The sequence below is a fragment of the Chelonia mydas genome, chromosome 16, assembly GCF_015237465.2.
Source record: "Chelonia mydas isolate rCheMyd1 chromosome 16, rCheMyd1.pri.v2, whole genome shotgun sequence".
In the NCBI taxonomy this organism is placed as follows: Eukaryota; Metazoa; Chordata; order Testudines; family Cheloniidae; genus Chelonia; species Chelonia mydas.
Window position 1 is genome coordinate 7,290,287 of NC_057857.1, and position 27,902 is coordinate 7,318,188.

Here is a 27,902-nt window from a genome sequence, read left to right on the forward strand (position 1 = left end):
GGCAGCTGCGGCCAGCAGCCAGGGCTGGGGCCAGGAGCAGAGCTGGGTGGTGCTCTCTCCCCGTCCCCGCCACCTGTGGGGGCTGGTCTGGGCCTCACCCATGCTCCCCTGAACATTCTCTGTGCCTAGGGGGACACGCCCCACAGTTTGGAGACCTCTGCTGTAGGGGACAAAATATTATGGTCAAATGGATCTAGGCTGACTGACACCAGCAGAGTATCTGACCATGTAACTTTAAAGCAAGTGTTAAGGACTGTCTCATTTCTTAGGGGCCAGGACCCTCCTTCACATTAATAAGCCTGCGTGTGAAGGGGACAGTTGAGCCCTAAGAGCCTGTGTCATTTTCTTACATTTCACTGCTGATCTGTCAGGCCAAGTCATTTCATTGAGGGTGACTGTCTGCAAGATCTTTGGCCCTATGCAAACAGGAACCAACAAATAGGACACTTTCCACAGAAGGGGATTTGAGGGGGTACAGGTAGTCAGGGGCATGGATTTGAGGTTCTGGATTTGGCCTTACCTATTATTACCTGGTTGGTTTGGATTTTTAGGTTTCCCCTGCCAAATGTAGTTGAGAGTGGCTGGTAGGACAAACACTGTGACAGGTGGCATGCTCCAAGCACTGTTGGAATAGCAAATGCTATAAGAGCGATAATAGTCTCCTCCCTTTGCTTTTCTCGTAAAAAATCCATCTCAGTCATAGAGAGAAACTACCAGCCTCATTCTGTGTAATTTAGCTACTTGGGAACCAGCCTGTAATCTCATAAATACTTGAATCATTCTCAGCCCGCATGTCGAGAACCCACTTTGGCCTTTTTAACGGTCTCGCTATCCTTGTGTTTGGTTTTATAGCATCTATTTGATGATGATGTTATATAATTGTCTTTTAATTTTTTGTGTGTGTGCTGCCCCACCACACCCACCCTGGTGAGGGGCGGGAGGGAAGCGCGTGGGGGGGAGTGTTTATGTAATAGCTTAAGCCCACTGTTATTTCATAGTCAGATTGTTTTCTGCTGTGGCTTCATTGTGTCCCTCAGAAGCAGCTAATGATGTGACAAGTCTAAAAGAGAAGGACATTGTTCAGGTTACAGGGTAACAGTGGCAGTGCAACCAGATCAAACTGGTCCCTGAAATATTGTACAGGTCAGACTGAGTCCGTTCCAGAACTCACACACTGGTTTATAGTGGGGAGGGCTAGCACCGCCGTTAATATCAGTGGTGAAGCTGATCCTGACTCGGTATTCTGGGAGGAAGGCAGGGGGAATGGATTTGGAAAAGACAGGATCTGTTCACATGGTAGCTTGCTCGTTCATTTGAGGTACAAATGAGGAAAGTACGTGTGCGATGTATAGTCGTTTGCTCTCAGCTTCATTTGTCTTTTTTGCCCCCTGCCCAGCGGGTGTGAAGCAGCACCAGTGTGATGCTGAGCTGAGGAAAGAGATCTCTCTGGTTTGGCCCAATCTGTCTCAGAAGACATTGGACTTGTTGGTGCCGCCCCATAAACGTAAGTGCTAACTAAGGATCCTCTTCCCCTTAGAAGCAATGCAGAGACATGAACTCAAAAACCCATTCCAGGCAGCCACAGAAATCCAGGTTCTTCCCCTCTCGTGGATGGTGCCCAGAGCCAACCCTAGGTGTGCACTGCAGTCTAGCTGACATAGTACAGAAGCCCATTTCATCCTCTGCCTGGCGTTTCCTTCAGATGTCACCTCAGGGACACGGGACTGTGAGCGTTCCAATCCCTCAGTCGTAAGAATCCCAAGGTCACTCCCAGGCATGGGTCTCAAAACTTTATGTCCTAGTGCCTCTTGCCTGAGCCAGTAGATTATTTGCATTGTGGACAAAGATAATACATAGAGGCCAGAAGAAAGCAATGCTTTGTCCAGCCTCTTCAAGAGAGATTTCTTTGTCATGCAGCAGTCTTGCTTCCTGTAGTTTTATCTCCTTCCAGTCTGGCTCCTGCAGGTCAGGGGAGCAGTTTCTACCATCTGGGTTCTGTCTGCATTCAAAAAAGGTGAAGAGAAGGATGTTAAAGGCTGCAAAGAGCCCATGTAATAGGAAGAGGGGGTTGGTACTAAAGGCTTAATCTCCCCTAAGGATGGCCTGTGGGAGTATGTTGAGAAAATGGAAAGTTTGAAATTCTCTTGATTGGCAAAAGTAAGGGCTCTGAATCCCCTGGCTTGCTGATTAACGAGAAACAGCCCCGTCCAATCAGGGCAGCCTTAACTGAGAAAGGTATGGTGCTAAGCTGCACGACAGGGAGAGGTCAGTGATAGAACTGTAAAACAAAAACAAACAAAAAAGCCATCTGGAAAAATGAAATACAATTTAAATGTATATTAGCCCATTATTCCCCTGTTGATGATAATATAATGAAAGAAAAATAAGGCCTTTCTGATGATAAAAATGCTGGCTGCAGATCTGGTATTAATTTAAATGTTCTTTTCTGTCTCCCATTCTTACACCAGCATACAGGTTTACTTGCCTAGGGCACCCTTCCTGTAACATATCCCTAAATATTTTCAACAGAGAGCAAAGCTAGGGTGTGGGTGGCTTCAAAAGCGGGTGCTGTGGCAACAATGGTCAGGGACAGAATGAAGGAAAAGGAAAATTGCTAAGCTGAAGATGTCTGTTCTAACCATTTCTTTCCCTCTTTTCTCTCTTTCTCCTCCTCCTTCTTCACTTCTAATGTGATGTCCTATGTGTCTTGTCCATTGGACATTTCCCCCATTTAAATAATTTCTTCCCTTTCCCTCCATTTCTGACACCCGTTCCTTCTTTCCCCCTCTCCATCTGACTCTCCTTTCTGCTTTTCACCTCCCGTTTCCTAATCCAGCTGACGAAATGACTGTGGGGAAGGTCTATGCCGCTCTCATGATATTCGACTTCTACAAGCAGAATAAAAACAGCAGGGAACAAGTGCACCAGCCACCTGGAGGTCTTTGCCAGGTACCCAGCAGCAAGACGCTGTTCCCTCTTCTCACTCCCACCAAGGTGCATGGGCATCTCACGATCATTTATACTAGCAATGAGCAAACCCCATAAAGTCTAGAGGTCCCATTCCATCCAGCACCTGAAATTTGGGATGCTTCTCCAAGCCTTTTTGCATTTTCAGCGCATCTTGGAAATGAAAAATCTCATTTAGTTTCTAACCCTTCCTAATTTCAGCGGAGCTGGAAATAGCTTGGGTAAAATTTCCAAAAGCACCTAAGTGATTTAGGAGTTTATGTCTCATTAAATGACAATAAGATTTAGGCTCTTTAAGTGAGTAGGAGTAATCTTTTCAAAAGCATTAAAACATGCTTAGGCCCTTGGGAACCCAAGACCCATTGAAAGTCCGTGAGATTTAGGCTCCCAAGTGCTGCCACTTTTGAAAAATGGAACTTAGGCACTGCTGAAAATTTTACTCCTTGAAAATATCTCCACCCATGGAGCTTGGGCACTTCCACTTCCTACCCTGGCCGGAACTGAGAGGGCCGAGGCGCATGTAGCCTGGTAAATTTTGAGAGTGTGAGACTGCACTTGTTGCTGCCGCCAGGTCTTCCCCCAGATGGCTGTACAGATCCTGCGGTTGAGTGTGGGACACACAGACAGAGACTTGATGATGTTTTAGGTAATACTGGCAAGTGTCACTGAAATTCTAGACGAAGGAAAGAAAGCACAATAAAGATAACAACATTTCCCAGATCATGCAGATTTGTGGTGATTGACACACTTACAACATCATGGAAACTGATTACAGTAAAGACAGGAGAAAAATCAGTGCTGCTCGCTGTGACACTTACCACAAGAAGAAGGTGCTGGTCTAGGCTTCCTGCTTAGTTGCCCGTGTCATCATCCTGGTGAGCCAGCTAGGAATGGGACTGACAATCTTTTATGCACCTTTTTCCATTCCACCCACATACATCTGGGACCATATCTAATTAAGTCTCAGCCCCCTACTCATATTTGATATACTGAGAGATCAGTTTTAGGGTTGGGATTGTCCATATGTGATATTCCAGTTGACCATAATTACATTTCCAACAGTTGCTGTGAGTCCCTTTCCCGATAGTTTCGGTACATCAATGCAGTTACCTTTTATTGTAAAAAGCCCCGAAGATGTGGCCATCTCTTCATTTGTGGTTTACCCTAGCTACACGGCTAACCTATCACAAGATACAGATTGCTGTATTTAACCCTAAGTCAAGCACATATTTCATAACCTTTGGTCAAGTAGATAATATTTATGCTAACTGCCAATAGGCACTGCACAAACACCGAACAAAGAGAGTGTCCCTGCCCTAGGGAGCGCGCGCTTGGAATCCATTAGACATTAGATTTCAGCCTTGAGCATGCCACCCTGTACTAGGCCTGACTCTAAGCACTTAATGCTTAAGACCTATCGCCAAGTCTATTTTTAATACATGTATTTTGGTTTTTCTACTTGCTGTTGCAGCTTCAGTAACTTCCATTATTATGTCTATAAGCATGCTTTACAGATAAGGTATATTTTACCCAAAACTGTAGTCCCTCCAAGATCAGGTCAGGTGTCAACAGTCAACAATGACAAACGAGTGAAAACTTTATGCAAACAGTGAGAAAGATTTGGCTTGAGTTTGGGGCCAAGGTTTGGATTGATTCTTATTGTAGCCAAGCTAGTTCATCTGTCCCTGTTTATCACACTTACTTTTGCTCAATAATCGTTCCACAGCTCACAAGCACAGCATTTTGTTATTGGGCTAAATCCTGTGGTTCTTACTCAGAATTTAAACCCAGCTCCCATTGACTTCAAAAGGCCTTGTGACTGAATAAGATCTGAAAGAATGATCCCCATGCTTTGTCCATGTTCACATCTTAAGGTCATAGGATAAAATCTTGGCCATACTGAAATCAGTGGCAAAACTCCCACTGACTTTAAATGGGCCAGGATTTCATCTATAAAGCATATAATATGGTCACAGGGTCACTCAGTTAACGCCAAGCCAGGATGATGGGTGAATTTCATTGGTACCATGAAGCCCTAAATCAGAAACACGGCCTTGGGATTGAAACCTTGGGAATTCCTGAAATAACAAGCACCTAGTAGACTTCAGGGTGATGTTATAGCAGCTGAGTACACATGCAATTTACAGCATGCATCTATCAATAGAGAGACATCTCTATGAAGGCAGCGTGAGGGTATTTCAGTATGAGACTCGGCATCACAGACTGAGATCTGAGTTAGCACCTGACCCTTTAAGCTGTGGGACCTTTTGAGGTTGACTCAAAACCATATAATTTTATTCTGTTTGATCTGAAAATTGATGTGTAGCTAAAACCATTCCTCCCAAATAGTCTGTCTTGTGAACTATAAAAGGCTTGGCTACTGTGCTATGGAAACGAACCGGAAAGAGCGAAAGAAACCATTTTTAAAATGTGAATTTAGTGCCGGAACAAGGTGCCAGATTGACATCCCCGGAGGCTGATATGCTTCTGTTTGCCCACAGAATGTGTACAGCAAGGACAGTGGCAATGCATGCTTCCTTTATACTTTCCCAGCAACGTGCCTCATCCCTGATATATAGGGACCTCTTTTAAGGTCCATGGGGCCCTCTCAGCATGTGGCCTATACACAGAGAATGCCAGTGAAGGGGGCAATTAGTGCTGGTTGCGATCTTGGAACAGGGCTTCGATAATGTGGACACCATTAAGAACGTGACTAGGAAAGACCACACCCCACAGTCTCCAAGCAGCTGTAGCTTTCTCATTGATGCCCTCTCTTTATGCATTGCAGACTGGACCAGTGTCGTTGTTCCACCCCTTGAAAGCAACCCTGGAGCAAACCCAGCCTCTGGTGTTCAACCACGCTAAAGCATTCCTCCGCCAGAAAAGTTGCACCTCGCTCAACAATGGGGGCACATTGTGAGTAGTCCCCCGGCTTCCCACAATTACCTTAGACTGCAGTGGCCCCCACGATTTCTCCGTAATTCTCTGATTTCTCTGTATTTGAGCCAGCCCCCTTATGCAGTCTGCATTTCATAACTTCCCACCATTGCTAGTTTGTGTTTTCGGGCTCCGGGAGCTTGGAATATTGCAAAAATTGCCCATTGATTCTAAAGAGTCTTGATTGCCGTTCATTGATTCTAAAGAGTCTTGGAGTCAAAAAATGCCCCCAAGATATGACAGGACTTAATGTCAGTGGGAGTTTCCATGCATGGTACTGAGAAGGGCAGAATCTGGCCCTCGTTTCCTGTAGCCAGACAATACAATCTCTGCACAATATGCATGCAAAACCCTTTTTGCCACAATTGTCCCCAGTGCCCTCCCTACTTCCTGCCCTCCTTGTGTGTTAGATTTGTGTGGGTCACTCGTGCCACTGACTTTCAACAATAGACCTCTGAGATGTAAATACATTAATACCACCATATTTTCCCCGACTGGTTGATAAACCTGTAACTGTAAAAACCTAGGGGTAAATTTATCCCTGATACAGCTTTGCTGACTTCATTTGCGTTACACCACAGAGGAATTTGACCAATAACACTTAAGATTCTTAGCCTAGCTGGCCATGTTAATGTAACTTCTCCATGTTTTACATAAGTATGTGTATTTGCTGAGTATTTTTGTGTGTGTTTACTAGTGACAGTCTAGCATTCGTCCATTCTTTTGTGGAAAATACACCTGTTTAGTAACATGTGATCTCCAAGAAAAGTTTGGTCTATTGCGTCAGTCCCAGAAGTAATTTCCTAAGGCCCTGAAAACAGGTTGCTGTTTTCCCTTTTAAGTAGATTGGTTTTGTTTCCATGGTCTTCCTGAGATCCTCAGGGTGAATGAGGAAATTATCTGTCAGTCAAAGCTCAAGAGCCCTGTAGTTTACTAGCTTCACCAGCCGCTCCCCCACCCAGCTTTTTTTCCCTCACATGACTTGAGAAGTAGCCCCTCAGACTGCTCCAGAGCGCTTTAAATAAATCCAACTGCAAAACGCCTAGCACAGCAGTTCACCTTTTCTCTTCACCTTGCATCAGGCCAGCCCCAGAGAGCGGGATCAAGGAGTCTGTTTCGTGGGGGACTCAGCGCACTCAGGATGTGTTTTACGAAACCAGGACACCAGCTTTTGAACGAGGCCACTCGGAAGAAATTCCCATTGAACGGACAAGCAAACAGGTGAAGATAGAGCGGAATGTAATAGGTCTCCGTAGGTGTCAAGCGAGTTACTCCTTTTGACAGCCTAATAGCTCCACATTCATGTTTTGGGCCAAATATTGCTCTGTTCGTTGCAAAAGACTTGCTGGGATGTAACTGAGAACTGAATCTGACCCATTAATGTCTTTGTAACATTTTCTTTGGCAGATGCCCCTCTTGGGTGTGTGGCAGACTCAGGCTTACTCCAAATGGGAGCATGGGGGAGGAAGAACGGTCTTGTGGCTGGGCGGCTGGACTGGGAGATAGGAGACTTCGGTCCAATTCCCAGCTCAGCCACAAACTTTGCTGTGTGACCTTGAGCAAGTCACTGTGCCCGGCTTCCCCATCTGTCCCTTGCTATACAGAGGTGTGTGGCTAAAATCCATTGGTGATTGTGAAGCGCTCAGGTACTAGCTGTGCAGGTCCCTAGACAGATCACTGTTACTGGTGGACAGGAAACGTGGTTGAAGAAGGCCTTCACATTTGTGTCTCTTGCAGAGGCAATGTTGGGATTGGCTGTGGTGGCTTTGGCTTAGTGTATCCAATCCTATATCTTGCTTCGTGGGCCTTCCATTTCCAGTGCTGCCCGTCTCTGAGTCCCCATTGGGGCTTCAGCTGACAACACATCCGTAGAAAATGTCCAGACCTGGATCTCATTGGCTGTTAGAGCTGCTTGGAATTGGTGCTCAGGTGACAGGCAGGGGAAGAAAAGAGAATTTGGGATTAGTTTGGCATCATCGATACATGATCAAAGGTGAACACGGCTGGACAGTAGGTGTTAAGTGAGGCAGGGCGGAGGGGGATGAGGAGTGGGCTTTGACTTTTCCTTCTAGTGAGTGTCATTTTCACAGCAAAATGTCTCAGAACTGGATAAACCGGAGCAGCGGAAACGAGCCAAGAGGAGGAAATCAGAACCCAAACACACACAGGAGGATTGAGGGACTAGTGTTATGGGCTTACGGAGTCTTTTAACTGTAGGTCACCTATTCGAATCCAGCCCAGGTCAATAGCTACTGTGAGTGTTTACCATTGGATGGCTCTTCAGTGACCTATCTGAGGTTTGGGGTCTTTAGTGCAGTTCCTAGAGTATTGACAGGGAATACTATAAAAAGCACCACCATATTTGACACTACTTGGCTCCCTTATGGACTGCGTGTGGCGTGGAGACTGACCTACGCTGAGAAGGGGTCCAAGTTGAGGCGTGCTGGCAGGGCCGTGTGGGGAAGTGTACAGCAGCGCTCCTCAGGCTGAGCCAGTTTGTAGATAAATAGTGACCTTCGGTCACCACGGCTTTCAGGCTGGTGTCTTTGACTAGCCATAAATCCTCACAGATGAAATAGAAACCCTGCAGTTCGCCTTAGTCCTGGAACAAGCCTGGCAAGAGCGATTGCTTTAAATGGACATTTATATTCCTGCTTCTGAAAATATTTCTCAATCCAATCAGGTTGTAGAAATGAGAGAAATCAGCCCCACCCTGACCAACGGAGAACACCAGCCTGGCCTGGAGAGCCAGGGGCGGGCGGCTTCCATGCCGCGTCTGGCCGCCGAAACTCAGGTGAGGGAGGGAGGCTTTACTGGCAATGGAAAACTTACAGTAAGTCAAGTATTCAACACGTTCTCTCTTCTTGTCCGTGTCATGTTGTTTTTTAAAGTGACTGGTGGGTTGTTTGTTTCTTTAAGAGACACTGATGGAGCTGGGGGCTCAGAAATTTGAGCAGCCTTTGTGCTTTTGATCATTGGGATGCTGTGTACACTGTGCTGTTCCCCAGCTGTCCCCATCCCCCTATACAGGCAGCAAAAAAGAAATCCTGCTCTCTGGGCAAAGCACCTCATTTAATCTGATGTCTGGTAAACTGAAAATGTATGTTCCGACTGACAGGGAGTCACTCTATGGTTTGAAGAGGTGTATTCCATAACCTTGCATATAACATGCCTACGTCACTGCCCTAACTTCATGGTGGGGTATATCCATAGCCCTGGGAATATAATAAGCTGCATGTTTCTTTTTGATGAGCCTGTTTATATATGAAATGTGCTGTAGGCTCTCCCTCACCAGAGGGCTGCATTGAAATACGAAGCATTTCCTCCTCCACCCTCCAACTAGGTTTTAGCATGTAGTGCACTGTATGGAGGATTAGTAATATGATGCTTAAGACTTTACTTCCTTTGCTTATCTGATGGAGCCTTGCAAGGAAGCCTTGTCATGCGAGGTGGCCTTCAGAGCAACTTTGTGACTACCCCTGTGCACTTCACGGGGCACATAACAGCACGGTTTTCTCAAATCACTTCTGGGCATTTCACATGTGCATTGCTAACGTGTCCTCCAGACACTCTCCGATCACCCCGCTGCCTGTTATGCGTTAGAACATCTCCATCTTGCCATGCTTAGTTGTGTCTCTTTAGCTCAAATTGCCTGATTCATATAATAATGAGTGAGTCACATGTGATTGTGGTGTTCCACAGGTGAGACAGAATGTGGGAGGTGTGCTGAATTCTAGAACTGAAGGGCTCTCATGTATACAGCCGCACCTCCAATAGATATGTCCCTTCCTTCCTTCCTGACTGTCTGTATGCCAGCCAGCTTGGATCAGGACACAAACTGCACCCAGCTCTGCTGTCTGGATCTCTGTGCTACCTTAAGAAAGGAACACCTTTCCCCAAGAACTGTAGGAAATCCTTGGATAAGACTCCATCTCCCAGAATTCTTTGTGTTCTCAGGAACTCTATTTATTTTGATTAAAACCAACCACCACCGCCTGCAAGTCCCAAAAGCTGAGTTACCCTGATGGGATAGACTTGTGATAGGTTCTACCAAACCTAAAGCCATTCCTAATGGGAACAATGTCAGCGTACGAACCCTAAAAACAACCCTTCCTTGGGCGTTAGTGTTGGGCATTGATCCTTTTCTTCAATGCAATATTTACACTAACTTTATATTTGCATTGCTCTTTTCAGCCTGTAGAATCCCAACGCACATTCAGGACTGTGCATGTAAACAGTGGTTGCCAACAAAATCTTTGCCGACGCTTGCAAAGGCAAAACTTTAGATTTTAATGGGGACCACAGTACATGCATAGGATTCCCTCACCCACCAATGAAAAGCAGTTGTGTCTTAGTAGCCATTTCTCACCAGCATCTCTTCCTGGCAAATTTCAGGGGTTAACACAGAAATCGCATGAGTTTTTTTGATGATCACGGGACACTAAAATAAAAACTAGCCCCTCCAGCACCACAGCATTCCCAGCAGCACCCTGCTCCAGTTTAATACACTGATTCACAGGGAAAGGAGTCACCTCTAGCACTTGGGCAGTCCTTGGAAAACTGCAGACCCAGTACTGACCAATCCCAGCCTTGCTTAACTGATGAGAACTGACAAAATCAGTCCCAGGTTGAAAAGCCCCATGCCCCACAGATAGCCCTCCAGCAGAACAGATGAAATCTGCCAGACTGCTCCGGGGCTCTCCCTTACACCCATCACTTTCCCTCAGGAGACTCCTTCAACCTCTTCTATAGTTTGTTTGTTTTTTTAAACAAAACAAATCGATTCCTCCATTTGCCCAACAAAGAGTTACAGATGAAGCCTGTGAGCAAACAGAGGCACGGGAGAGAGGTCATTAATGAAGCCAGGGAGTGAATTTCTTGCTCAGGAGAAGCATGTTGCAGGTTGCCCACAACGAAGCGCACACCTGCCCTGCATTAATGCTGTCACTTATTTATGAATCAGGCCTACGGTGTCTGAACAGATCTAACCTCATTTAATGATAAATGTTTTAGTGCTTGTAGCTTCAGCAGAATAACTGATGTCCTTTCTGTGTGTGTTTCCCCTTCTGTACCTTCCACCCTACCCTTTATGTGCTACTTCCGGTTCCTCCCCAAACTTTAATTTCTTTCTAACTTTTGTTAACAATAATTATTTTTCATTCATCCCCTTTTCTGTTTGCCTGTCATGTCTCTGTTCTTTTGCATTTCCCGTCTTTTATCATTTCACGCTGCCGATCTCGGTTCCTCCCCAAACTTTAATTTCTTTCTAACTTTTGTTAACAATAATTTTTTTTTCATTCATCCCCTTTTCTGTTTGCCTGTCATGTCTCTGTCCTTTTGCATTTCCCGTCTTTTATCATTTCACGCTACCGATCTCGCTTCCTCCCTCCCCGTTTGCTTTCTTCCTTTCCTCCGGTCACCTTCCCTCCTGTCTCATCATCTCGTCCGCTGCACATCTGCCGTGATGTCTGACAATGGCTGCTTCAAATATTCTCTCTCATCTTGTCCGAATTGTTTGCAGAGGAGCAAAACACGGTCACCGGGGAGTTACCTAGCAGTATGTAGTTTGCACTAAGTTGTATCCTATTAAATTGTTCTTAAGCAATGATTAACCTTCACTAACCCCTCCTCTCCCCCCCCCCCACCCCCACTCCTTGTTTGGATTACTTTCTGGTGCTGTAAAGATGCAGCTGCCGTCTCTCTGTACTTCAGTTCATTGTAGTTCCTTTGATCCATAGTTGCATGCTGCACATTGTGATACCTTGCATTTGTTTATATTGCCTTGTTGGCTAAAAATGTCATAAGTGAAAACAGTAAAGGTTGCTAATGAATGAGAAACTAACGAACCTCTCAAAGGCTATGGTATATTCTCCTCCCGTACGTCTCCGCTCGAGCTGGAGGTGTCATTTCCTGCTTGCGTAGGTGTAATCATGCTAGGTTTGATTGAGCTAGCACACTAACAATAGAGACGGGCCAGCCACCTGAGTACATACTAGGGTCCCGGGTGGGACTGTACTCCAGCAGCGAGCCTCTCCTGCCACTCATGCTGCTACATCTACGCTACACTCAATCACACCGAGCATGTGTACTGGAAATTACATCTCCAGTTCCAGCACAGATGTACCTTGGGTGTGGGTGTGCAAGTCCAATCAATGGTAATGAGAGCCTCCAGGAGGGAATATACCTATCTGTGTGGTATAGGAAGAGAGACTGTTCTAATCTATCTCCGTTAGTTTCTGGGTGGGGCAGAGGGTTGCACCTGGAACAACTGAAGAATAAGGCCCTAGGAAGGTTTGTTTCCTATGAACTTGGCTTCTTTTTGGAAAATCTTTGCCCCTCCCTGTCGTTTCCTTTGCAGCAGTTCCTTTGGGCAGAGGTGGGTTATCAGGTTACTTAATCTAAGGTCAGGGTGGCCAACCTGGGGCTCCGGAGCCACATGCGGCTCCTTGTCTAGGCACTGACTCCGGGGCTGGAGCTACAGGCGCCAACTTCCCAATGTGCCCGGGGGGGTTGCTCCCTGCTCAACCCCTGGCTCTGCCACAGGCCCTGCCCCCACTCCACACCTTCTGCCCCTTCCCCTGAGCTGGCCATGCCCTCGCTCCTCCCCCTCCCCTGCGGAGTCTCCTGCATGCCACAAAACAGCTGATCGGGAGGTGCAGGGAGGGTGGGGGAGGCACTGATCGGCAGGGCTGCTGACGTATTACTGTGGGTCTTTGGCAATGTACATTGGTAAATTCTGGCTCCTTCTCAGGCTCAGTTTGGCCACCCCTGATCTAAGGTCTTGATCTCCATTTTTAGGATGGGGGTATTTCCTGCATTTACTTCCTGGCCAAGATCTGTCATTTCCCGTATCTCAGCAGGTCAAATCTGCAGTGTTGCTACCTTACCCTGGCCCCTGAAAAAAGAAATCTCCTTTTTGAATAATAAGTGTGGGGGCTTGGCACTGGAAGGCAGCGTGGAAGAAGGTACAGAGCAGGCAATGGAAAAGGAAACAAATAAGGCGTGAATTATGCTGCGGCCAGTTGTTCGCTCTATTGGTGACTTAAATACAGAGCTGCGTCTTCTTAAGACAGGTACCTCTGCTGAAGGCCCTATAAAATGGACAGCTCCAGAGTGGGGAAAGCCCACTTCTGAGTTCCAGGAGAGGGCGCTAGAGTGGTGCGGTCCTTTATCCAGCACTTTGTCTGTTTGGGCTGCGTAACCTACCAGTCCCCTGTTCGGAGATCCTCTTCGCCTCCTTTCTCTTCCCCCTTACTTTAAAAATTGTATTAAAGCTAACGTTTAAAAAGTACATAGTACACGGGTTAAGAAAAGAGTGTCTGTACATCTGGGTATAGTGCTTAGATTATCCACAAATACAAAGTTTGTTTTTAAAGTCATAAGATACAAATAGTGCATAATCAGCAATAACCCCAATTTAGGTGAACAAATTTAAGAATACAGTTTAGATATTATCATCTAAGTATTCGGGTCCATCACTCCTGAAAAGCTATACAGAGAGTTGGTTGTGGAAAGCAAATGCAGCCATGAGTGAAGAGAGTGTCCCTCAGTCACTGAGAATTTAGGGCAGGTTGTCCATTTAGAAAATACTTTCCCCGTGGATTGTATTTCGGTTACTGTCCCCACTGCGTGTCTCATCTACTACTCACCACTACAAACCTTCACCACTCACTAGAGCCATCTTCCTACCTGGGCAGCGAGCGTCTTAGCCTTCCCACCAATTCCCGTCCCTTTAGACTCGTGACTCAGAATACTCCAAGGTTGCAGCCAGAACTGCCCTGCTCCTCCAACAGGCTGCAGCATCCCAGCACCCTGGAGAGAGTCCTCTTGGGCATCTCTGAATCCCCTGGTGCCCAGTCGGTGCCGTCCCAGTGCTTGTGTGTCTGTGAGAGCCCTGCTCCCAGCAGCAACGTTCCGCCTGTGAAGCTGACGGGAAGGATCAAGGTTTGAGTGAGTTGCTGGGAAGAAAGAATGCGGGGGTTAAAAACTCTGCTCAGATTGCTCCCTTGCATGTGAGATAAGAAACCCCATCACTGACACTACCCACTAGGAAATGAATGGTGTCTTTAAATTAAAAATAATTGCATACCAGCTAGCCTAATAATGTGCAAATATCAGGGGGCAGCAGACACTCAAACTCCAGTGTAAGCTAACAAAGTAGCACCACCAGTTAAAAAATAACAACCAGAACAACCCCACAAGGGAGTAGATAGAAAGGTTAAAAAGAACAAAGTTAATGCTTTGCTAGAGCTGTCATTTTAGGCGCACACAGGAGGAGGGAGCATTCTGTCACGCATATGACCAAAGGGACAGAGAGAAATCCCGAGTCCACATCCATGAGACTTGAGACTGCTGTGCGTAGAAGTCTCGTCTCTACCAAGTTCCTTTTGCATAATCAATAAACACAGTGGAGCCTCTAGAGGGTGGCCAGCATGCTGGCATGTCCATAAAGCAGGGCCACAGAAAAGCTGGAGACAAGCAAAGTGAAAGGAAAGGAAAGAAAAGAAAAACAGATTCTTGTCATTTATGGAGCTTTGTCAATGGTTGCTGGGCAGGAGACAGGTCTCACGCTGAGCTAGTAGCAGTCAGGATAATGCAAGCAAAGACCATGGCAATGTTGAGAGAGACCAAAACTCAAAGCACACTGCTACCCCTCTCAATGACCTCAGCCCCTGCCCCATAGCACTACTCAGCACATGTCCTACCGCGGTGCTAAGGGCTCAAGTTCCATTCAAGTTTCAACAGGATTTCCACATTGGTTCTTCATGAAACCAAGAAGTCTGTCTCGTGAGGCCCTCCCAGCATACAGAGTGGTCCTCTTCTCACCGGTCTCCCCTTCAGCCACAAGGTGCCATAAGGACTTCTCATTGTTTTTGCTGGTACAGACTAACACGGCTACCCCCCTGAAACCATTCAGCCTCCTTGTGGCTCTGAACCTGCATCATGATGGATCTGTCTTTTCTCCTGCAGCACCTTGGCCACAGGTGAAATGTTCTGGAGCGGGGAGCTGTTCTTAGAAAGGCAGGGCTGGGGATATGGTGGCAGTGGGGGGAGTGGGAGGAGAGTGTAACGAAGTCTCCATTGTCTATTGGCAACCCTATATTGCACTTGTGAGACACTTGGAAAGAATATTCTTTAATGCTTGGATTATAAAGGGGGAGGTCACAGAGACCAGGTCTGGCACTGGCGTAGGGACAAGGCTTAACATTGCCTGTAGGAAACATGGATTTGATGCAAAGTTCTTGTCATTTGTTCCCAAGCTGGGAATGTTGTCAAGAGAGGAACTGGAAGCCTTGTAGCCAGTTAAGGATTGGCACTGGTGATGTCTGCAGGGAATCCCATCTAGCCTTCACCAGCCAGAACGGGGGTGGTTACAAGATCTTGAAAAGCAGCCGGGGGTGCCCCAATGGATTTGCAAGGACCCCCAAGCAGGTGTGAGGAGAGAAGCTCCCTTTCCCACAGCAACAATATGATCCATAGCTAAGGCTACGATTTAGTCACAGAGGTCATGGCAATCACAGATTCCGTGACTTTACCGGTCCTCCGTGACTTCTAAGGCTTCAGGAGAAGAAGGCGGGACTGTGCAGGACCCTGCAGCCCTAGCCCCACTGCTTCCTCTGGGGGGCTGCAGCCGGGGCCAGGGGCTGCAGCTGGGATCGTGCGCCACCGCCCCGCCGCATCCTGGGCTTGGCGGGGGCTGTGCGCCTCAGCCTTGTGACGTCCCGGGCTTGGTGGGATTGCAGCCGGGGCCATGCGCCCCAGCCCTGTGGCTTCCATCGGTGGCTGCAGCCAGGCCGTGTGCGCCAGCCCCGCAGTGTCCCAGCACTGAGTCCTAGCACAGCTTCCCAGGGCTGTGTGCCCACCCCGTGGCCAGGGCTTGGCAGGAGCTGCAGTGGGGGCTGCACACCCCTGTCCCGCAGCTGGGCCAATGGACTAAGTGAAAGTCCTGAGCCGAAGTCTCCTCCACTAGTGATTTCCATGGGAAATCAGTGGGCTTGCACTAGCCTTATTGAGAGGAGAATTTGGCTCACTAGTTTTAACTTTTTGTTGCAGTTTATTCCCCAGGGAAAGTGGGATATGATAGAGGACGTGTTAGTTACCATTCTACATAATGCAAGAACAAGGGCTTACCCCATGAAATCAATAGGCAGCAGGTTTAAAACAAACATAAAAAAGTACTTCTTCACACAACACGCAGTCAACTGTGGAAGTTGTTGCCAGGGGATGTTGTGGAGGCCAAAAGTATAACTTGGTTCAAAAAAGAATGAGTTAAGTTCATGGAGGACAGGTCCCGCAGTGGCTATTAGCCAAGATGGTCAAGGACGCAACCCCATGCTCTGCGTGTCCCTAAACCTCTGACTGCCAGAAGCTGGGACTGGATAACAGGGGATGGACCACTGAATAATTGCCCTGTTCTGTTCATTCCCTCTGAAGAATCTGTCACCGGCCACTGTCGAAAAACAGGCTACTGGGCTAGATGGACCATTCATCTACCCATTATAGTCATTCTTATGTTCTTACGGAGGCCAACTCACGTATTTGAACTCATACAGAGCAAGTGGCTTCGCCAAGGCCTGAAGTAACAGATTCTTTTAGTCCCAGTCGTTTGCTACAGCCGCTGGACAGCATGGCCTGTCTTTCTGCCCCACTTACACATCATTGTGTGTGCCTGCTTATTTCTTTGGTATTGCACTGGGAATGCTGCAGTTTCTGGAATTGCACTGGGTGAAAAAAACATTGGCGTATTATCTTTGCGAAACATTTAGATGTCATGCCTGCCCTGTGATCCTGCTTAGTCCTTCTTGATGACTCACATGAACACTGATGTTAAATGATGTGCATTCCTCTATGGATTGTGTTGTCACACAATTCACAGTAAAGCCCAATTCAGGTATCGCCGACTACATTCGTTCCACAAATTTAGCACTAAATGTTTTATTGTGCAACCGCTTCTGTCCTTTCTCGTTCTGTTTGATTAACCTTCTCTGTCTACCCCTCTCCCCCCCCCCCGAAAAACGCTCCCATTCTGGAAGACACCCAATTAACTGCAGTGTGATCTCTGCCCTCTCCCACCTGCTCCCCCTTCCCTCCCTATGCTTTGCAGACCATCCCAGACACCAGCCCCATGAAGCGCTCCATCTCCACGCTGACGCCGCAGCGCCCGCATGCCATGCACCTGTACGAGTATTCCCTGGAGCGCATGCCTCCGGACCAGGCTCATCACCACCATCACCATCGCTGCCATCGACGGAAAGACAAGAAGCAGAAGTTGTTGGACAGGTCACCCAACCAGTTGGCCGATGGAGATGCCGGTAAAGGCTTTTCCTCATTGTCGTCTCTCGTTCACACCACAGAACTGTGATGATCCTCCCAAACCGCCATTCTGCATGCGTTAGGATGAGGGGATGGGGACTTGGGAGGGAGAATGGTGCCCCAGCTCAGTTAGCTTCCTTGAGGCTTTTCCCCGTGGAACAAGGGGAAAGGGGGGGCCTTTATGCCGGGTTTCCCCCACTGCGAGTAATGGTGCCCAGCAGGGAGGCTTACATTATGTGTGCGGGGGGAGTCCCATGTGAGAGGACCCACATGGGACCCCCAGAGTTCTTGAACTTGCTCAGCCCCAAGTTGAATGTTTCTACGGTTATTGCAGCCCCAACCCATTACTTTTAAATTTTGGCGGCACATCCAGGTGAGGCGTCTTCCAAGGATAAGAAGCAGGAACGAGGCAGGTCCCAAGAGAGAAAGCTGCACTCCTCCTCTTCCTCTGAAAAACAGCGCTTCTACTCCTGCGACCGCTACGGGAGCCGGGACCGTTCTCAGCCCAAATCAGCTGATCACAGCAGGCCCACCTCGCCCAATGGGGGGCTGGAGCCAGGCCCCCACAGACAGGTGAGGAGATTCAAGGCGGGAGGAGGCCTGAAATCTTCAGCGGGTGCACTCAGGTTGAAAAAAAAATCCGGGTTGGGGGCTGGCTGGGCAATAGGACATGGAGCCTGGTGCAGAGGGTTGTTGCCATCTGACAGCTCTTTGGAGGTCTTCTGCAAAATGAATTGATGGTCTCAGGCCAGTTCCTACCCAACAGGGGTCCATACCTCAGAATCCACCCTCCCAGTTGGCACCCTTGTTGGCAGTGTCAGGAGAGAGGCCAAGGACTAAGTGGGGCCTGCAATCTGAACTACCTTCTCACGTCTCCTGGGGTAACTGCCCCACCAGGTCGAAGCCCAGGCCGGCTGGCAGGGCAGAATGGGAAGGTTGCACTGCTGATTTTTGTGCTTTCTCTCTCCAGGAGATAGAGATATTAACCCAGCACCTATTGCCGCACTTGGCATAGAGCCAGAAACCACTCCTGGGCATTATACAGAAATGGAGTTGTACTAACCACCTAAATCCAGACCACCAGAATACAAGCGAGTACAGTCCAGTGCAGAGAGAGGGAACCCAGAGAACTAAATCCTGCCCTCAGTTACACCTGTGCAACCACTGACTTCAACAGGGGCGACTGAGGGCAGAAGATGGCCTCCAGCATGGTCCCATCTTTGCAGCTGGCAAACTGCATGGAATAGGGGCATTTTCAGCAGCATTCTGAAACAGGAGCTAGGACGGGCACCTGACCCCAGTGCTAAATCCACCCACAAACACATCAACTGTACTGGAGTGGGGAATCAGCTAACATAATGTAAGAAAAAAAGTAGACCTTGGATGGAAGTTGAGGGTGCTCAGCACCTTGCCAGAGTGAGCCCTAAGTGGGTCTCAAAACACAGTCTAGCTCTAGTTCGAGGGAGGAGAAAGTTGTGACCACCCTTAGAAATCTGCCTAGAGCTGCAGTCTGAGTGTGACTGACAGGCCGTCTCAGGAGGGCTGACTCGTACTGTCATCTGAACAGACACACATCCCCACAGCAGCGTCACTTGATAAATGGACAGCTCCGAGGGAAGGAAAGCCGGCTGCATTTGCTGTGTGGGTTAGAGACCATGGGATAAAAGTAAGGAAGGTAGAAAAAGAAGCAGAGTCTCTATAATAACTAGTGCCACCCCCAAGATAAGAGATCTTTCGCCTTGTTCTGAGCATTCCTCTCTCCTGGTGCATTGTACTTTCACGATTCCTAGCAGTAAAACAGTTTATAATCTCGGAGTCTGGGTGTGGACGGTAACTGAATGCTTAATGCCTCATTCGTCCCCAACGCATCGCTTTGCAACACACACTGGCATACTTAAGGTATAGAATACGCTCTGTAAAATCATTGACTTCTTGGCCTTTTGGCTGAGACCAAGTGTCACAGGGTGCTTCTCAGGCTCCCCTGTGAGCAGTTCTACCCAGCTTTTTTTCGTGGTCTCCGAGTCACCACCACCCACGGTCTATTTTTTTTTTAACCTATGTTCCTTTAATCCTCAGTTTCCCAACGCGGCAAGACGTAGCATAGGTATACAGCAGGAGGAGCCTTTCACACAGCACACCCTCTGAACTCCTCCCCCTTTACATCCTGTTCCTCCCAAATATGTATCCTCCCCTTTGCTAAGCCAATTACCTCATTAGCTCTGCAGTTGCCACCAAGTGGCAGTAATCCCCCTCTTCCTCACCAAGTAACAAGTTGCTTGATTCCAGTTAAGCCAACAGACTTCTCTGTGCTGTAGAAACCTCAGTGATCAGGTGCTCCAGCTAGTCATGCCACGGGAAATATCTGTTTGGTGTCTGACACATTCAGGCCCTGCTCAGGCACAGGGGTGGATTCAGTGATCAGCTAAGTCTTTTCAATCTCCAGCTACTACGATCCTATTTCATACTCAGCTGCTCTGCAGATGAATTTTCTTTCTGATCCTGCTGTTCCTCCTTGAGAGAAGGGAAGAAGATGATTACTTCTGTTGTTGTTAGTGGAGTAGCTGGACCTCTCCTCTTCTATGTGTATATACTAGCGCATTAAATGCAATGCACACTTTAATTATAAAACAAAGAGGTTCCCCTAAGTTAATAATCCTTCAGTGTTGGAGCTCCAATGACATCTTATTACCCCGTCCCCACGACTCCGTTGATTGTTTGTTAGCTCAGTGTGTCTCTTTAAAAACAAATGCCAGAGTTGATTTAGGAAGGACGGATGAAGAATGTCATTCCAATGTCCATGTATGTTCTGCATACAGGATAGCATTAAAAAGGCCCCCCAAGCGATGCATGTCAATTGACTCACACGGGACCTGTTAATATGTCCCTTTGGTCACGCTGGAACACACAGATTTTTTTTTTTTAATAAACAGTGCAGTCAGTATAGACTCAGCTCCACCCTAATGAGCTCAGGATGTTTGCCCTGATGAGGGGCCTGTGAGAAGCTCGGTTGGGCTGGTTCCTGCATTGTTGTAACCTACCTGTTAACGCTCAAGGGTCTTCTTCTTTTTCTTCTACTTCTTCTATTTCTATGTGTTAGCTCTTCTCTTCCCTTGGGGACACTACCTTTAACCAGGAGCCAGGCCTGGCTTAGCAAATTTTGCCAGACCTGGGAAGCACTTTGTCTAAACACCTCAAAAAGTATCTGATTTCTGGCCCTCCCTGCTTCAAAATAAAATAAAATAAATCAGCTGACTCCTATTCCCCTCACTCTTCCCTGACTCAACATTAATGGAATGAACAACGCAATCTCTGTTTGCCCAAGTCTGCTAGTTTGAAGGTCACTTGAGCAGTACACAGTATTTGTCCTGATGTTGGGTAGCTCCAGCAGACTGGGTCCCAGAAGCCACCGCTGCTTCTGGAGGTGGTGATGTTGACTGTAATTTGGCATCTCAGGAACCATTCTGCCTCCGTTCTCCCTCTGTGGCAAGAGAGAACAACTTTTCTCCATCTTTTTTATGGCAGCCTTTCAAGTATTTGAAGACTGCTATCATGTCCCCTCTTAATCTCCTCTTTTCCAAACCAAACATACCCAGTTCCTTCACCCTTTGTTTATATGACTTGCATTCCATCCCTCTGATCATCTGTGTCGCTCTCCTCTGGATCCTTTCTAGTTTCTCCACATCCTTTCTACACATTAGTGACCAAAACTAGACACAGTACTCCAACTGAGGCCCAACCAGCGCCGAGTAGAGCAATACAATCACCTTCCGTGACTTGCATGCTATGCCTCTGTTAATGCAACCTGAAATTGCATTTGCTTCTTTTGCAACAGCATTGCATTGTTGACTCATGTTGAGGTTGTGATCCACCACAACTTCCAGATCCTTCTCAGCAGTGCTGTCACCAAGCCAGTTATCCCCAATTCTGTATTTGTGCATTTGGTTTTTCTTCCCTCAACGTAGCACCTCACATTTGTCTTTGTTGAATTTTGTGGTCTATAGCCCAGTTCTCCAATTTATCAAGATCCCTCTGAATTTTAGCTCTGTCCTCCAGAGTGTTGGCAACCATCCCTAGCTTTGTCTCATCTGCACATTTGATCAGTACACTCTCTATTCCTACATCCAAGTCATTAACAAAGATGTCAAACAACACCCGGCCCAGAACAGATCCCCGTGGAACCCCACTTGAGATCTCCCTCCAATCTGACATCATTCCATTAATAGTTACTTTTTGTTTGTGGTTGTTTAACCAATTATGTATCCACTTAATGGTAGTTTCGCCAAACCCACATTTATCCAACTTACTTATCAGAATGTCGTGTGGGACTGTGTCAAAAGCCTTGCTGAAGTCCAGATATATTATGTCCACCGCATTCCCCCTGTCCACCAAACTAGTTACCCTGTCAAAGAAGGAAATCAAGTTGGTTTGGCATGATTTGTTCTTAATAAATCCATGTTGGCTGCTAGTGATCACCCCTTCATCCTCCAAGTATTCGCAAATTGAAGGTTTTATACATTGCTCTAGTTCTTTCCAGGTATCAAAGTCAGGCTGACTGGTCTATAGTTCCCCCGCTCCTCCTTTTCCCCCTTTTTAAAGATGGGCACTGCATTAGCCCTTTTCCAGTCTTCCAGGACCTCTCCTGTCATCCAAGAGTTTGTAAATATTATTGCCAGTGCGTGGCTCCGGAGATTTCTTCAGCTAATTCCTTCAGTACCCTGGGATGAATAGCATCAGGCCCTGCTGAGTTGAATTCATTAAAATTGGTCAGAAGATCTCTGATGTGTTCTTTATTTATCCTGATCTGCATCCCTTCCCCTTTATTGTCTATGGTAGCTTCGCTATATATAAGACTAAAGCTGCTATCTTCCACTACCACTCAATCCACCTACAAAAATGTAATGGAAAAAATGTATATGGCAGAACAAGAACTGGAATGACCTGATAGTTTATATATATATATATATATATAAACTGAGCTTCATTTCCAAAGTTAAGGGTGCTGTCAGGTTGTTTCAACCAAACAAGAAATAAATGTTTGTAAAAATACTTCAGAAAATTCATATACTTGCAAATAAACAGCAACACAAGGGCCTGACTCTCCTCTTCCTCCCACCAATTTTACACTAGCATAACTCTGCTGATTTCTACAAAGTGACTCACGGTCTGTAAGAGCATAATTTCACCAACAATGTGAAACTGACCTGTGTACTCTGCCATCCAACTTGAGACCCCAAAAAGTAAACGCACAGCATAAATAGTGAAAAGTAAATAGATTTTTAAGTGTTCCCTTTAATGATCCCAGTTGTTTTAGAGTCAAGTTGGTCAAAACATTTTCATCTTTTTGCGTGTGTGTGTGTGTGTGATGAAAAATGGCTTTTTTAATTCAACAGAAATATTCATCGCACTACAAAAAATCCAAAATATTTTCAGTTTTCAACAGAAAATCACAACATTGACAATATTCAGTTGTCAAAAACCTGAAAAAGACTGCAAAATGTTAAAAAAAAATATGAAAGATTTTAGGGGTTTTTTTCCAATTTGTTTTGCGGAAAATAATAAACCTTTTCCTACTGAATAGCTCAGGTAAGGAGCTGGGAAAGAATATGATTGGTGTGTATGCCTTTTCTCTGGACAATGTCCCTTTCTGTTGGAGCCGTCTGCTGGTTTGCGTCCTACTAACGCTCTGATTGTTTCTGTTCTGATTATCGCTCACGGCACTTTTCCAGCTCTTTACATCTCTGTTTTAATTGCTTCTCTATAACCTCCTTCCCCTGACTGTGCTTGTCTAAACTCTCTTTTTTTCATTTTTTTCTCTCCTCTTGTGATTTGTCTCTCCCTCCTGTCGCTTGTCCTTCTGTTTTTTACCCGCGTGCCTTTGTGTCTGTCTGGTGTTTCCTTTTTTATTTTTGATTTGCTGTGTTCCAATTTTCATGTAGGGTAGTGGTTCAGTTAATGGGAGCCCCTTGCTGTCGACATCTGGTGCTAGCACCCCGTGCCGTGGGCGGAGGCAGCTCCCGCAGACTCCGCTGACCCCCCGCCCCAGCATCACTTACAAGACCGCCAACTCCTCACCCGTGCACTTCACCAGTTTCCAAACCAGCCTGCCCACTTTCTCCCCGGGACGCCTGAGCCGAGGTTTGTCTGAGCATAATGCGTTACTGCATGGGGACTCTCAGAGCCACTCTCGCTCCCCGGTGGCCCGCATTGGTTCTGACCCCTACCTTGGACACCGCGACGACAGTGACAGCCCGTACCGTGTCGTGCCCGAGGACACGCTCACCTTTGAGGAGGCTGTCGCCACCAATTCAGGAAGGTCCTCAAGGACTTCTTACGTCTCATCCTTGACTTCCCAGTCTCACCAAATCCGCAGGGTTCCCAACGGCTACCACTACACATTGGGCCTCAGCACAGGCCCTGGGACATGCGCCAGAGCACGTAGCTATTACCATGAAGCTGATGAGGACGACTGGTGCTAGCACAAAGGCAAAGCCCTTGCCGGTGTACGCGTTTGGAATCGATGAGTTTTATCATCTGGATGGCTGTGTGCTCAGACACACATGATGACCGGGGTCACGGGGGCGGGGGGGAGAAGAAATAGCCGCTGGCGAGAACTGCTCCAAACCCGACGCCATCTGAGACGCTCGTTCAGCCTCTGTCTTTTCTTTCTATCTTCTTTTTTCCCCCCTTTTGCACTAGACAAAATAAATAAATAAATAATTGAAGATCATTATTGTGGAGGGGGAGTGCTTTCTCTCTCTCTCTCACCTGCCTACTGCCTTGTCTAGTTAAATGACGTATACCAGATGCCAAATCTGCAATGTATGCACAGAGCTGTGCGAAGGTCTGAACTTTGACAGCAGAAAAAGGACTGTCGATCCATAGCTTTTGTTGGGTGGTGGTTTGTTTAATTTCCCGGTCAGAGCGGGTGTCGGGGATGGAAATTGACATTCTTGTACAAAATCGAACCTGTATTTTATCTCATTCAAACATTAAGAGGAAGAGAGCTGCCTAATGCACTGGGAAAGGAGAAACCCAGATCAGAACCAGGGACAATCCTTTGACTCAGTGTTCAACAACGGCAGTCATTTTCAATGGAGCCAGTAACAAACCTTCAGGCTGATAAAGCACTGTGTCGTCCGTGACTCTCTGCTTCGACACGCTGCTCTGTGGATTTATTTTATTTTATTTTTTCCACATCAAGTCCTTCACACTGACACCCAATAAAGCTACTTTGTAAGGACTGTTTCCTTGCTGCTGGGACTTTCGTTTCTGTCTCCCCCATCTCCTGTCAACTGCAACATGCCCTCAGTGTTTTGTCTTGTTTACAATATAAGCTTGATTTAGCAAAAAAAAAAAAAAAAAAGAAGAAAAAAAAAAAAGAAAAGAAAAAAAGCAGGCAGTGGAAAGGAGAAAATGAATTGGTTTTATATCAAGCTATTAGATAGAACTTTAACTTTTCATTGTGTGCATTTTTGTAAATTGTACAGTAAAAAAAGAAAAAACAAGAAAAAAAAAAAACTTTATTTAGAGAATTAGTCCAGTTGTCATTCCAGGTCCCACTGTTTCTATTGAATGCTCCAGTTATTCACTACTAAGTGCCTAGCCTTTGAAATCTCTCGCAGCGATGATGCTCCCTCTTGCTTCAACGCATCAGAACTTGAGAAAGTGGCGGGGGGGGGAGGAAGAGCCTGTAAGATCTGTTTCGTCTCAGATATCTACTGTGCATACAATGCCACATGTATGTTTTCTGACCAGTGTTTTCAAGTAGCCAGGTTGGAAACTTCAAAGGGGAGGGTAAAAATATTTTTTAAATAATTTTGTTAAGGAGCGGGAGGAGAATGATCAGGGCAAATAAAATCGGCCTTTTCTCGTTGAATAGAATTTCGGATCCTGCAGGAGAAATGCAGGTAAAAAGTACAGCATCAGCAGCAATGCTTTTAAAGAAAAAAGAAAAAAAAAAAAAAAGACTTTCACATTGCATGTCTAGTCTTAACTTGGTTGTGAAAGCTCTGGCGTTTCATGGTGCATAGTTCGTGTTGAGGGCGGTTGGAGAGAGCCTTGTTATTATTGCCTGTTGAAAAAAAAATCTGACTCTCAGGGATGAGATTTCTGTATTTTTATGTTAGATCATTTCCTTTTTGTGCGTGAGTGCGGATTTCTGCGTTTGGAGTCTGGGGAGAAGACAATGACAAGAAGGCTGGGGAAAGTGTTAAAGAAAAAGATTGACAGACCTTCCATTGATGGGCTGGAAGAACTGCTATGTGGCCATTGTTGGACGTGCTGCAGTCAGGGGTTTGACATGGCGCGTTGGGAGAAGGGTGAGGGAGGAGGAGAAGGAAAATCCAGCAATGCCAAACAACAAAAGAGGCATTGGTCAGAATGCTGGCAGGGAGTAGGCCTGAGATAGTGACGAAGCCATAGGACACTAAGACTGTAGAATGAGCAGGTACTTGGGAGGAGCAGCAATCCTGATGGGCCCGGTTTCGTTTTGTAGCTAGGTTAGCAGGGGTATCACACGCTTTAGAAAATGGCTCAGAAGGCATCTATCACTATCGGAAAAGTCTCCGAAGGGGAGCAGGACAGGTGTCGGGTGGTTGTCCACATCTCCTCTAACCTTTACGTTGAGAAAAATTGAACCTTGTTTTGTTTTAGGAGCTTTGGCCAATCTCATCCCTGGATTCTGCTAAAAGATAACCAACTCATCTCTATTATATCTCTATATATCTGTGCACTTTGAGGAAAGGAAGTGCTTTAGCCGAGAGGTACATTATGGATAATGGATATCATTTTTAATTGTAGGGCTATGCAACAAGATGACACTTAAGGAAACAAATCAAAACAAAACAAACAAAAAGACCTTCATCCCTTCTGTAGCTTTACCTGCTGGATTTCCCTGTTTCAGGCTTCAGCATGATTGTGACCAAATGTTTTATACATTTTCCTTGTATGAAGGCACAAACACTTTCTTTGAAATTTTAAAGAAAACATTACTATTTTACTCCAAGAAGTAAAGGAGGAAAAAACCAGTATGGCTGATCAGTGCATGCAACCATTTTACCCACACTGGAAAGTGAAAGGGAATGTTCTCTCTGTATTAATTTATTTTGTCTTTTCCTCCGCCCCGCCTTTCCCCTTCCTGCATCATTTTAGATATTAAAAGCCACAATCTCATATAAATAAGATGGCTGGAATCTCACAGAAATAGATGGCATTGGATCTTTAAATTCTTATATAGTATAGACCACGAAGAAGAACATTGTTGACTACTTCCCACTCTTCTCTCGGGGGAGGGGGGGGGGTTCTCCAAATGACAGTGACAGAAGAGCCTGACCACAGTTGTTCATAGCCCCATTTGCATATTTTTTACAGCCTGTGCGCTGTCTCTTAAACACACCCACAATATTTCCCAGAATTCTCATAGTGAGTTGCCAAACTTGAATTGCACCAACCAGTTTTCTGCATCCAGAACCAGTCTCGTAGTGGCTGTACTTTGAATAAGTAATGTTTGCATGTAAAATATATACATATATATATATAAAGTATGTGCATGGAAAATGTTTATCTTCGTACTTTTTTGATACAATGTATTCATCAGTTGTTAATTTTTAATTATATTTGATATAAATTGGGGGTTTGTTGCAAAACTTTATATTTAAAAAACAGTGTTAAAAATTATAAAAGTTCCAACCATGCAACACAACTGGAACTTTACACAAAAAAAAAGAAAAAAAAAAGATTCTGTGATTGCCTAGTTTGCTGCCTGAGTAATATTTATCAGCCAAACTTTGAATTCTGCAGTTGTTTCTACAATTACATTTTGTATGAAGCAAAGTCCTTGAATTAAAATAAAAACTTAGCAAAAAATGTACCGCTCCACAGGTGGTGTGTGCAGTGTGCATGATGAATGGGAGACCGGTATCCCGAGAGCATTGCTCCTTCTAATGTTCTCACTAGGGAAGAGCCGTTACTATGAAATTTGCCTTTTCAATATGAGGAGTCCAAGATGCCGGTTACCACTGGTGGAATTTCATAGGGAGCAAGATTGCCTGAACCAATGGCTGGAAGTTGAAGCTAGACAAATTCAGACCGCAAATAAGGCACAAATTGATAACAGTGAGAGTAATTAACCATTAGAACAATGTACCAAGTGTTGTGGCGGATTTTCCCCAAATGGTTTTCTAAGAGATCTGCTCTAGGGATTATTTGGGGGCAGGTCTCTGGCTTGTGCTGTACAGGAGGTCAGACTAGATGGTCACAATGATTCCTTCTGGGTTTGGAATCTGTGCATTGCCTGGACTGAATGCCGTGAGTCATGGACCCTCTCTTTGATTGCGTCCCCCTGCAGACACTCATTTTTTAAAGGATCTGTTTGTGAATTCACCTAACTGAACTAAGGTTACAATTCTTGGAGTCCAATGTGCAGCAAAATTGCATTAGCCAGGTTGAATGCTGTAAGAAATTGATCTTATCTTTAGTTGTTCCCTGCAGATTGACAGATGCACATTTTTACACATGCATGTTACTCTCACGGAGGTGGAGCAGTGTTCTGCATTAACCCCTTAACTGCCGTGCTGAATCCTCTGCTTCCCACAGCCAGCAACAGTCTCTGGTGATACTATTTCAAATGTACAGTCCCACTGAAATCAAACAGAGCATCAAGACACAGGAGGTCTGTTTGGCAGTGT

At 46.1% G+C, this 27,902-nt stretch overlaps 1 protein-coding gene across 14 annotated transcripts in view; it reads left to right on the forward strand.

Moving 5' to 3' along the window:
- CACNA1B (calcium voltage-gated channel subunit alpha1 B) overlaps positions 1–25,423 on the forward strand; it is a 466,872-nt gene extending 441,449 nt beyond the window's left edge. For 8 of the 14 annotated variants that reach the window (XM_043530418.1, XM_043530419.1, XM_043530421.1 and 5 more), the window contains 8 exons: positions 1,397–1,504; positions 2,837–2,994; positions 5,756–5,883; positions 6,987–7,125; positions 8,588–8,737; positions 17,009–17,216; positions 17,591–17,790; positions 23,154–25,423. In XM_043530418.1, the coding sequence (XP_043386353.1) occupies positions 1,397–1,504; positions 2,837–2,994; positions 5,756–5,883; positions 6,987–7,125; positions 8,588–8,737; positions 17,009–17,216; positions 17,591–17,790; positions 23,154–23,693 (1,631 nt within the window). In that variant the 3' untranslated portion in view covers positions 23,694–25,423. The remainder of the gene's footprint in view (positions 1–1,396; positions 1,505–2,836; positions 2,995–5,755; positions 5,884–6,986; positions 7,126–8,587; positions 8,738–17,008; positions 17,217–17,590; positions 17,791–23,153) is intronic. The other 6 variants (XM_037879845.2, XM_043530428.1, XM_043530423.1 and 3 more) reach the window with 5 other exon arrangements.
- Positions 25,424–27,902: the final 2,479 nt, after the last annotated feature.